At 42.5% G+C, this 12033-nt stretch overlaps 2 protein-coding genes across 3 annotated transcripts in view; one reads left to right on the forward strand and one right to left on the reverse strand.

Moving 5' to 3' along the window:
* On the forward strand, positions 1-10445 carry STOM (stomatin). Its single transcript, XM_071766537.1, has 7 exons — positions 1-136; positions 3798-3901; positions 4119-4191; positions 5081-5163; positions 7326-7529; positions 7948-8082; positions 8187-10445. Exons 1-7 carry the CDS (start codon positions 88-90, stop codon positions 8379-8381), a joined length of 843 nt encoding a protein of 280 aa, XP_071622638.1. The 5' UTR covers positions 1-87; the 3' UTR covers positions 8382-10445.
* Positions 10389-12033, reverse strand: part of GSN (gelsolin) — a 22124-nt gene continuing 20479 nt past the window's right edge. For both annotated transcript variants that reach the window (XM_071766536.1, XM_071766535.1), the window contains exons 15-17: positions 11816-11893; positions 11292-11352; positions 10389-10802 (exon numbers count right to left, since the gene is read on the reverse strand). In XM_071766536.1, the coding sequence (XP_071622637.1) occupies positions 10633-10802; positions 11292-11352; positions 11816-11893 (309 nt within the window). In that variant the 3' untranslated portion in view covers positions 10389-10632. The remainder of the gene's footprint in view (positions 10803-11291; positions 11353-11815; positions 11894-12033) is intronic.

Genomic DNA, 12033 nt, shown 5'->3' on the forward strand with positions numbered 1-12033 from the left:
GGGGCGGAGCAGAGAGGAGCGGAGGGAACATCGGCCGTGGGGACATCGGCCGTGGGGACATCAGCGGAGGGGACATCAGCGGAGGCGATGGCAGACCACGAAGCGGGGATCACGGGCAAGGTCCGACGTGAGCAAGGTAACCAGGGCAGAAGAGGCGAGGGGAGGGGGCTGAGCCGTGGGATAGCGGAGGGGCAGGGTCGCTGGCTGCCAGCCCCGGGGCGCCTTCCTGGCGCTTTCCGCTTTTCTGTTTCGGTTTTGATTATTATTTTATTTAGTGGTTGAGGAAAGTTGGTGGATTCTTTCCCGAAGTTAAACCCGCGGGGGAAAAAAAAAAAATGCAGAAAAAGTAAAAAAAAGAGCGAAGAGCGGTTCTGCCTCTTCTGCCGGCACCCCTCGCACCCCCAGCAGCCCTCTCACCCCTCTCACCCCTCGCACCCCCTGCACCCCCCGCGCCCCACGCAGCCCCGCAGCTCCTCGCCCCGGAGCGGACCCAGGGCGGGCCGGGCCGGACCCCTCGGTGTCTTTCCCGCGGGCGGTGCAGTCCCGCGGTTCCCCGCCTCATTTCTTATCAGAAACAGCACCCGAGGAGGCATCGCTGGGGTTGGCCCCAATTGCGTAACTTGGGTTTGGGATCTTCCCGTAAGTTTCGCTCTTCCGTGCGGTAAGGATCGCCAAGGGGAAAGCCGAATAAATAATTAAGAGCGGAGTGGAGAGAAGTAATCCCCGAGGCACTGCACCAGTAAACGAGAAGAAAAAAGAATTTGGGAACTGGTTGTTGAGTCCTTGTCACTTGAGCCAAACGCGAGAGATGCGAAGGGGGGAAGCGATAAAAGTCCCTTATCTTTCCTCAGTTTGGGCAGTGGAGCTGGAGTTAGTTTTTAGGTTTTGGTGTGGTTACTCTGGTGGGTTTGGGCATTTCAGTGCTGGTCAGGGAGCTCTGGAGATGATGCACTACAACAGCACAACTGCACGGTTTTGCAGGGAGCTGGAGCCTTTTCCTCCTGCTTGCACAGGTCAGAAACTGACCCTGGAAAAGTCATTTATTCAACGGTTTTGTCATTGGCAATGGGAGAAGGAAATGTATTTATAAGATCTCTTGATATGCATAGGCTTTGGCTGGGTAATTTGAGTTGTTATTATAAATAACTTCAGACCTATTTGGGCCCCATGCCTAATGGCACATGTTAGTTCCTTGGATAGGATTTGCATTTCAGTCTGTCAGTATGTTATTAATACCAAACAGTGGTCACTCTGATGTTGGACTTGTCTGGGATTGGGGAAACCTTTCACTGTATGTGGCATGGAGGTTGTTCCCTCTGTGGTTACTCTGTGCTGTGTTGTTTTGGAGGCTAAGGCTGACTACCAATTATTTTTGTCATCAGTACCTATGGAATAAATGGCATTAGAGATAATTTCGATTATTAGGGGTTATAATTTTCACGGTTTCCCATTTTGGAATACTTTGAGAAGCATCTGAAAAGACATTTAGTTCATATATAATTCCTTATTGTTTGCTAATTAGCAGTTGAATAACTTGTAGAATAAGACCATTCTCAGACTGTCCTGCATTTGACCAGGCAGCATGACAGAGAACATCTCTGTCTGGCATTCCTTGCCTTATGTTCAGTCCAGTTCATCTCCCATATGCATTTTGGTTTTGATCTGGTGGTTTTTTTTCAGGGTTGTGGAGAAGGTGCCTTCCTCTCGTGGTACCCAGGAATCTGGTGTGTTTTTGCTGTTTGTGACAAAGAAGTAATTGCAAAAGAAAATAAATTGCAAGTGATGTGTATGCCACACCTCAAGCATTAGTGAGAACGTCCCTCTTCCAGCACTAAGTGTTTATTATAAATTGTTAATATTGTTTGATGATCCAAGTGGTAATTTCTTGCTAAAGGAACTGTAACTGTTCCAGTCAGCCTTAAAAGGATCCAAGACTTTCTCTCTGTGGTGTATTTGTTAAAGAGGCACTGTCCACAAATAGTATTTCTGTGCTTAAACTTCAAGTGTCAGTTTTTAATATTTTGATAATAAAAGAAGAAGAATATTAAGAATATTGCAAGTGTTTGGAACCAGCAGCCAGCAAGTGTTTGTACCTGCACCATCTCTGCCCCTCTCATGTCAGTGCTGGTGAATGAGCTGCAATTCAGAATCCATGAAAATGGGAAATGTGGCAAGAACAGCTCGTTGGTGGAGTTACCCAACTGCCATGAACGAGATGTTCAAAAGCTGCAATCAGAAAGCTCATTCTGCAGATGCCAAGCGTGTTCCCTGTTTTTTCATACAGTTTTTCACAAGATGGCATCTCTCTTGCTTTTTGTGTTGTGAAATGTACCACATGATGGGACAATCGTTGTTGCTCAATTAAGTGTGGCTTTTACTTTACTCAATTTTGGGGATTTTACGTTATTTCGGTTGTCACTTCTACCTTTGTGTCCAGCAGGGAAGCTGGAGTTCTGGCAAGAGCTGTAGGTGGTCGGTGGTGAAAGTTTGATATGAAACTGTAGAGCAGAAGTGAAGCAGGATCCTCAGCTCCTCTAGGTTTAAAAAAGTCAGTAAGTGAAAGAGAGGAGGAGTCTGTCTCCCTGTCACTGTGGACTGTGAACACTTTTTATGGTTTTAGGCTAATACCTTATTGCTAAATGAAAGGTTTTGTTCCCTTCACTAATGAGTTTACAGATGTTGCTCAATGCTGACATCTGCTTAATACCAAGGCGTGTAGGTTGTGCATTTCCTTGGCTTTCACAGCAGACCTGGAAATTGCCCCACTTCCTATTTGCAAGGGCTCTGAGAATTAGGGTTTTCTTAGCACCTTTGACAGGTGGAACAGAAACCAAATTCTAAATGTCCTATGGTCAGAGCTGACAGGCACATCAGCTGGTAAGCAGGTGTTGCTCTGACTTCCTTAGACATTAAAAGAACAGGATTTCATTGGTGAGGCCGCACCTGGAGTATTGTGTCCAGTTCTGGGCCCCTCAGTTCAAGAAGGACAGGGAAGTGCTTGAAAGAGTCCAGTGCAGAGCTACTGAGATGATTAAGGGAGTGGAGCATCTCCCTTATGAGGAAAGGCTGAGGGAGCTGGGTCTCTTTTTAGTTTGGAGAAAAGGAGACTGAGGGGTGACCTCATCAATGTTTTCAAATATGTAAGGGGTGAGTGTCAGGGAGATGGAGTTAGGCTTTTCTCAGTGGGGACCAGTGATAGGACAAGGGGTAATGGGTGTAAATTGGAGCATAGGAGGTTCAAGTTGAATATCAGAAAGAATTTTTTTACTGTAAGGGTGACAGAGCCCTGGAACAGGCTGCCCAGGGGGGTTGTGGAGTCTCCTTCACTGGAGACATTCAAAACCCACCTGGACACGTTCCTAGGGGATGTACTCTAGGGGGCCCTGCTCTGGCAGGGGGGGTTGGACTAGATGATCTTTCCAGGTCCCTTCCAACCCCTAGGATTCTATGATTCTATGATTCTATGATTTCTGCTGCTGCCTATGGGTCATTCTGCCAGAGAAAACTGGGAGAGGCCCCTGAGGGTTTACTAAAGTGTTTGTAAACTTAATTCTGCAAAGATGCTACTTAGATCAGGTTCTGCCCTCAGCTATCTTGTGCAGCTTCCAGTGACTCGTTAAATGAAAGCAGAATTTGGCCTTTAATTTGACTTCTGACCTAACCTTAATGAGTATGGCAGAGGGGTAGTGCTAACAGTGGCTTATTTCAAATATTCAACACAGATACCATTGTAGGCACTGTCTCTAACAGGCATTCTTGGTTTCAGAAGTCTGAAAATTTGTGCTATTTTCTTGCAGATGACAATAATAGTGGCCTTGGCATCTGTGGATGGATCCTGGTGATCACTTCACTTTTTTTCACTGTCCTTACGTTTCCTATATCAATCTGGATGTGCATAAAGGTAAAATTATTCACTGCCAAATTGGATTAAGACTGTAAGCAATGCAGATGCTTCCTAGTGGTTGTTATTGTTCTTTATTTGTTTCAAACACAAATTAAGCTACATTTAATCTACATCTGAGATTCAAGGCTGTCTTAGACTAATGTATACATTGTTTGGAATCCATCACGTGGCTTCTGGAAAGCTTTGCATGACATCCAACTGTTTAATATTCCAGATTGTGAAGGAATACGAGCGAGCCATCATCTTCAGGCTTGGACGCATCTTAAAAGGGGGAGCAAAGGGACCTGGTATGTCCTGGAGAGCATTCTTAATATTTGTTCTAATTAAGACTTTGGCAAAATATTATCTGTCTAGAGATCCTAGACTGGCAAATGTATTTCTCAAGAATTTTGTTGCTTCCAGTAAGTGGATGTGTTACTTTATATGGAGAGGACAGTGAGCTTGTTCTCTGTGAGCCTCACCCAGGTCTCCTCAGTTCATGTGTGGCCCTTGAGCAGAATCAGGAGCATTGAGTGTACAGGGAGAAGTAATGGCATCAAATGTACAATTTTAAAAAAGAAATTTAGTATTTCAGTTAAAATCCCAATGTTCCAAAAGCCTTGATGCTCTTCAAAAGAGAGAGAAGCAATTAAGTTGTTTGATAGTTTTGAAAAGCTTCCTGTGTATGTTAGAAATTCTGATGAGATCTGAAAAAATGTTATTTTCAGCTGTGTCTCGTGCTGCCCAAAGTGACAGCAAGGGGCAGCAGCTTCTTCTTTCATGTTGATCGAGGTTTTGCAGTACTTCCCCATTGCTGTAAAGCTGAAGAATTGCAGTGATCCACCAGGAACAGCAGGAGGTTGATAGTTCTGCTTGACAGAATTAGGCCCAACAAATAACTTCTGTGGGGCAGATTTTCAAAAGTAGCTGTTAAAATTCTGGGTTGTGCAGGGTGTTCTGTAAATATTAAAGACCCCTGAACAAGTTAGGCCTGAATAAATGGAAGTTTCTCAGTTTTGAAAATCTTACCCTGGTTTGAAAGCCACCAACAAACATGCTGCTGAGCTCATTACAAAGAGGGCTTCACAGTTACTGTGGTTGGAATTAAGTTTATTGAAATAAACTTAATTAAGTTTTAAGTTTTGTCTGGTTTAAGGACCCGTTTTCACATCTTCTTGAACGGCTTTTTTTGTACAGGTTTGTTTTTTGTCCTGCCCTGCACAGACAGCTTCATCAAAGTTGATATGAGGACCATTTCTTTTGATATTCCTCCTCAAGAGGTGAGTTTGCATTTGCCTATTTATCTGCTGAAGTGTTTGCAGAATATTTTGCACTCTTTTTCCTTTCCTCCCTCTCAATATTGGGTAGCATGGAGTTTTAATGTAGATTTCTTGGGCAAGTTCAGTGGATTGTGAAGAAAACTTACATCCTTTAGCAATTATAATTCAATGAGATAAAAGCCCTGAAAGAAAACCAATTATGCTGTCCTCTAAGGAACAAATAAGATATCTTAATTCTGTCTAGCAGCTGGAATGGGAGGGGTTTGGAATGAGGACTGCTGGAACATCAAGTCCATGGACTTGATGAAACATTCTGTAATTCCTTCTGTGAAATCTGGAAGACTTACAGAAGCAGCAGTGATCTTCCTCATGCCAAATTATCCTGATGTATAAACTAGCTAAAATCATGGGATGAAATGAGAATATACATCAGGTGCTATTAGTAGCTCAGGGTATTGATCCACTTCTTTACCTGGGCTATGTGTGCACGTTGCTCCTGTGTCCTGCTGTGAACAGAAACATTACAAAGAAATGCACCTAATGCTGTCTGATGTCTTTCAGTTTGAAGGTCACTAAGGACAAAAGATTTACTTGTGTTTCTAGCCTGTTTTTCCTTGGACATCTTCATGTTTTAGCAGAATCTCTCCATGGCATTAAGCTGGCTGAACTCAGTGATGCCAACTCAATGGATAACAAAAGGCTAAAAACCAACCAGCCCCCTAAAAATAAGTTGGTGAACAATTGTATGTTGGTGGTTAGAACCACATCCCTCACGTGTCTGGTGTATTTTCTAAGGCAAAGATGTTTGACACAAGCTGTCTGGTGCATCTGTTCTCTGTCTTATTTGCTGGTGGGTTTATTGCTCATCATTAGTTGTAGATTCAGACAAATGGCAGCTGTCATGGAACATTCTAAAGGGTAATTGGTAGAAACCTAATCACTGCCAGGCAACATGTGCCTGCAGCTGCTGATGTGCCATCAGTTCTATGGTTTTTCTTTTGACTTGATTAAATTATGCTGATGGATATAGGCTTGTTTGTGTTCTGTAGGTAAAAGGTTTTTTTGTATAATGTGATTTCTGGACATCCTACTCATTTTTTTTATTTATTTTGTGTTGTTATGCAAAGCCTAAAATAGGTAATTTGGGGAAGGACAGAGCAGGTAAGTCCTGAAGGTTAAGTAACTCACATAACCCTCTCCTCAAATAACACACAGGTAATTGTCTCACATGGAATTAGGACACCTCATGGTCAGGTGGCATTGTTCAGTCTCTTAAACCTAGCTTTGAAATGTAATTAATATTATTGCTTCTTTCTGGTATACTGGCATCTAAACCTTCAAGAATATCTGTCTTTATCTTTGTGTGTATATCTTTTGTTCAACATTCAAGTGTTAAATTCAGTAAATCACTTGAATCTAGCTCTGAGGATGTTCACAAACTGGGATTTGCTCTGCAGCTTGTCTATAAATCACCACATACTCATTTAGTAGCACATGGTGGCATTTCAGTCAGAAGTACCTCCAAAAGGACAATGAACTGCTAAATAATAACAGATATTACTAATTAAATGTGGATGGAAGGCTGTCATCCATGCAGCTGCAATATACCTGGCTGCTGAGGAGGGCAAAACCAGTTTTGTAGTGAAACCTTGCAGTCTTTTCTGAAATGTCTCATCAGCCCAACTCTCAGTTCCTCTGGGCTTTGTTTTGTACTGACATCCTTTTTTAGAAAGTTCTGCAGTTCTATAAATTACTGTACACAGCCACTGCAGTCCTAGAGTCTTCAGCACTGACCCATGTTAGGGAAATAAGAAGTAATTTAGGTTTGTTTTTTCTGTCACCTGTATGAATTGCAGTTCCTTCTGTGAATTTGAAGAAGTGAGTTAGAAATAACATCATGGCAGAGCTAATGGTATTTATTTTCCAGTGAAGTGTTCTAATCCCTTATTTTAGTTCTAGCTTTGCCAAGCTATGGCAAAGGGTTTGTGCATCTCTCTGTACAGAGATGTTCATGTGCAGCATACATGTGTAAGACCTCTCATTTTCAAGAGTTGCTTTACCCTAGGAAAACCATGAGTTTGTCTAGCAGAACAAGAATGTAATTATTGTAATAAATAAGCACATAATTATTGAATATCATATGCTTTCTCCATTGCTTTTAGATCTTGACCAAGGACTCTGTGACAATCAATGTGGATGGAGTGGTTTATTACAGAGTTCAGAATGCCACCCTTGCTGTAGCAAATATCACAAATGCTGACTCTGCCACCCGTCTCTTAGCTCAGACTACTCTGAGGAATGTTCTGGGGACCAAAAACCTTTCTCAGATTCTCTCTGATCGTGAAGAAATTGCACACAGCATGCAGGTATGAGCAGCTTTACCTAAGCAATCCACTGATCAGCTAAGCAGCAATCCCATGGATAAGTTAGAGGTCAGGGTTTATTTTGTCTTCTAAGTGAGAAGCCAAGCTGTGGTTTGGAGCTTTAGGCAAAACCCAGTTGAGCTGTTGGGATGGCATCTGTGTCACCAAAATGAGTGACCAAAGCAACAATGGACCAGTGGGGCAAGCAGGTGGGAATGGTGGGATAAAGGAGAGGAGAGCTTCCCTGGATCTTCAGGTCAATACTTTCCTGTTGAAGGAAATTATGCCACAGAATTCCTTTGATGTATTGATCAAGCTCTGGGTGGAGTTCTTTGTTAGTTCTCAACAGTTAAGCAGCCTTCAAATTTGGCTGTGTGTTTGCAGCCAAGATGCCCTAACTTCATTGCTCTGCCTCCTTCAGAACACCCTTGATGGTGCAACAGATGATTGGGGCATTAAGGTGGAACGTGTGGAGATCAAGGATGTGAAATTACCTGTCCAGCTCCAGAGAGCAATGGCAGCAGAAGCAGAAGCTTCCCGGGAGGCAAGAGCCAAGGTAATAACATCAACATGTGTGTTTGGTTTTGTTGTGGTTTGGTTTTTTTCCTTGGTTGGTTTGTTTTGTTCATGAAATCAATTTCATTCATTTTGCTTCCCCAGGTAATTGCAGCTGAGGGTGAAATGAATGCTTCCAGGGCCCTGAAAGAGGCATCTATGGTCATTACAGAGTCCCCTGCTGCTCTTCAGCTTCGTTATTTGCAGACCTTGACCACCATTGCTGCAGAGAAGAATTCCACCATCGTCTTCCCCTTGCCCATAAATATGCTGCAGGGTATCATAGGTGCAAATCACTAGGTTGAGTGGGAGGAGAGGGTCTGGAGTGGGGTTTTTTATGCTACAATGAATGCTTGACATGCTGAATGCCCTGTGTGTGTTATGGCAGTGTTCACAAAGTGGATTTGCTGAGGAACCTCTTCTGTTATACTCGGTGTGTTATAAAACTTATGTGTAATGTTTGCAAATACAGTCAAAATACTTGAAACTGAAAGCCTCTCAAAATCAGTACAAGTGGATTGTGACCTTGAATAAGCAGTTACATGCTAGCCTGGGTGGGGTGCCTTTAATCTCTAACCTCCCATGTTCATATAGCATATAAAAGAGTGTGGGGTGAAGATCCAGTATCTGGAAAGATTCCTTGTGCTAAGTGGGTCTGTAGCCCTCCAAGGGAAGCAGAACAGCCCCAGCTGTATTCTCCTGGAGTGCAGCTGGATGCAGTGGGGTCATCTGATGGTTGTCAGCTGGACTGGTTACTGACCTTATGCAAGGAACAGTAATGGAAGTCAATAGAAGAGGGAGAAAACTATACTGGGTGCTTCTGAAAATCAGGTTCATGCTCCCTAAAACAGTCCCCCACTCATGAGAAACAGCTCTTAGCCAATGTTACTAAAGTGGATCTTTCCCTCTGTGTGCTGCCACGCAGAAATGTCAGAACCATGCTGTAGTTATAAGCTTCCAGTCACTGATGCAACAACTTGTGTTGTTGCAGTGGTGTGCCTGTATAGATTTATGCTGCTTTAAAGGCAGACCCCACATCTGAGTGCATTATCTGTTTTGGGTTTTTTTTTTTTTAATTCTCTAAAAAAGCCAGAGTACCAATTCAGCCATTTTATGCAGGTCTGAAACCTGCTTCTCTGGGAAGCAACATCTCTGTAACTAGCAGGGAGTTGTAATGGTTAACACATCCTGTACTCTTTGTGTATCTGTTATAACAAGTTAATGATTTACCTGTTGAGGCTGTTCTGAGCAGATCTGTAGTATGTATAAGACATTAGGGGCTTATACTTAATACCAAAAGCATTTAATCTTCAGTTCATGTAGTCTTGAGCTGTCTGTTAAACTGTACTTGTATGTACTGTATTTGTACCTGTTTAGTAGATATAATTCCAGGTTAAAATGAGAAGGATCAAAGTCTGTGCTGGGGGAAGCTCTTCAGGATACCACCAGCAGAGGTTGGTATCTGTTGTTTAATCACTGGGAGGTGGCAATGAAAATGAAAAAGCTGGCTCAGTGATGTAAGTGTCCTCCTCAGCCAACAAAGTTCCTAACTTGTCTTTTATCACCTTTCTGCTACAATCAGTTCTGCATTTATGGGTCTTTAAAGGAGGGCAAGGTCTGCTCACCTGTGCCTTGATGCACTGTGCCTTTGTCACTGTTAGGAAACGATGCTCAAGCTCTGTTAGGGCTGGAGCTGCCACTGTTTCTTCCTCTGCCTCTTTGCTGTGAACTTTTTTTCTTCCTCTGCCCCATGGAAGCAGTACACCCATCTGCATGGGTTTGTTTGTCAGTACTTCAGGTAATACAAGCTGAGCTTGAGTCTTCCTGGGAGAGGGGGCAGAAATGGGGCTTACAAAGCTGTACTAATTAGCATTACTGTGCTCATGCACTTGGAAGGGGAAAACTGAGTAACTGCAGAGCTTTAGGTGAGTCCTTGGGGAAGATGAGTGAATCTCTAACTCCCACTGTTGCTGTTGTTGATGGCCACCCCTGGGAATTCTTGTTGACAACAGAAGCATGCTTTCTGCTCTCAGTCTGAATAAAAAAACATGCTCCTTACTAATGAGTGACTTTCTGAAAGAGTAGGATACTGTTGATTTATCAGGGTATTAAATGCTTATCATTCTAGCAAGGGCAAAGTAAAACAATCCCCAACCCCCAGCAGTAATTTCTGTAACCATTGGGTAAAAGTGCCTGTGCAAAAGATAGCACAAAAGTTTAGTTTCCTAACGTGTATTTGTTTCAAGAAATTTCAAATGTGGGATGTGCAGGCTCTGTGTAATGTTTTCTTTGTAACAAACCCCACCATTTGTATTCTTCATGTATTCCATACAAGCTTTATTGTATTAAATATTATCAAAGCAAGGAGTAGGGTCGATGATTGGTCGTGATTGTTTTTGGTAATTATTGCACAGCTAATTGGCTATTAACATCATTGCCTTGTTAATGTGCATCCTGCAGGAGGAAGTAGCTCTTGAAGGCATTGAAGGCACTAAACTTGCTCCATTTAAAAAAAAAAAAAAAAAAAAAAAAAAAGGGAAAAACTTGGTACTTAGACATCCACATCTGCCATGGCTCTCTCCAGGGGATCAACAGCCCAGTAGTCATCATCCCAGCCCAGGAACCAGCCAGAGAAGGTTGGTGGCTCAAACCCTTGCTTAACAACTGTGATGGGAGTTCTCTTATCTCTGCTGGCAGGATCAGTCTCAATGTAGCGTTTGGCTGGGAACACACAAGGAGAAGGAAAACTCAGAGAGTGCAAGTTTGGAGCAACAGCTGGAACAGTTTAATTGTAACTAAATGGGTGCTAATGATACCACTTTAAATTGTTTACTAAAAAAACAAAACTAAAAAAAAAAAAAAACCCACAAAACAAAACCCACAAAAGATTTCACCCCACGGTTTTATCTGCACCTGGGGGAAGGCTGCCACTTCTTTAGGGAAAAATGACATTAGGATTATAAAATGCTGTACTTCAGTGACAGCTTTCACCTACACAAGGACACTTCTTCTCTGCTCAGTGGATACCACACCTCTTTGGGCTGATCTTACTGATCCTACGTTCTTGAGAGATGTGATCTCTTTGAGCACAACACTGAATTTTATGTTGTGATTAAGATATGCTTCTCAGACTATTAAATTGCCTGCCTTATGATCAGATAGCAGGGAAAATAAAACACTCTTAGTTCAGAGAGGAAAATGTGACCTTACCAGATTTCAATGCCTCAGTCTTTTCTTCTTCTTGGGCATCTTTCCCAATCCATACAAAGACCTAAATATAAAAAAAGCCCAAAAACTGTTTCAGCAACAATTGATCTCTTTATGAAAGAAAGGAAAATTCAGACAAAGTCCCAGTGAACAGTGTGATACAGAACAAGAGCATACTCATGGTGCTGTGCCTGGGTTGTTGACCTATCTGACTAAAGCTAGTGGTAGATAGTGAGAAGCTTTTTGACTGCCTTCTCTCTGCATAATTTCTAGATACATGAATAAATTATACACTAGTTTAACATCAGGAAAAAGTAGTATGTTTGAACATTTTTACATAAAACATAAAATTATAAATTGCCTTCTGGCTGATTCATGTACAATCTGAGGTGATTTGTTTTCAGGCCTGAAGATTGAAAGACTCTTAAAAGTACAACAACTCTTTCAGCTATTGTGACTTGGGTCTCAATCTAGAGCCATTTGTGCCTATTCTTTGCTCCCCTCATCACTGGGTAGTTGTGCCATACCTGATCCCACGTGTCAAGGAGCATGACATCATCTGTAGCAAGGTCATCCTGAGTCAGATCTCCTGGAACTTCTTCAATCTGGAAAACATAAGGTTAAAAGCTGAGCATATATTTCAAGTGCTATTTCACCATCAGAAATTAATTTCACAGAGGTTCTGGTTTAACCTCTGGCCAGTCAGACAATGGTGTGGGCTTTGCCCATGCAATTCAGTGCATGC

The sequence above is a fragment of the Heliangelus exortis genome, chromosome 22 (genome assembly GCF_036169615.1).
Source record: "Heliangelus exortis chromosome 22, bHelExo1.hap1, whole genome shotgun sequence".
NCBI lineage: Eukaryota > Metazoa > Chordata > Aves > Apodiformes > Trochilidae > Heliangelus > Heliangelus exortis.

Bases quoted from the DNA above. Each gene is read 5' to 3' on its own strand.
- STOM (XM_071766537.1), top strand. From the start codon at position 88: ATGGCAGACCACGAAGCGGGGATCACGGGCAAGGTCCGACGTGAGCAA. The intron at 5,164-7,325 runs GTGAGTTTGCAT...CATTGCTTTTAG, and splicing joins TTGATATTCCTCCTCAAGAG to ATCTTGACCAAGGACTCTGT. The intron at 7,530-7,947 runs GTATGAGCAGCT...TGCCTCCTTCAG, and splicing joins AAATTGCACACAGCATGCAG to AACACCCTTGATGGTGCAAC.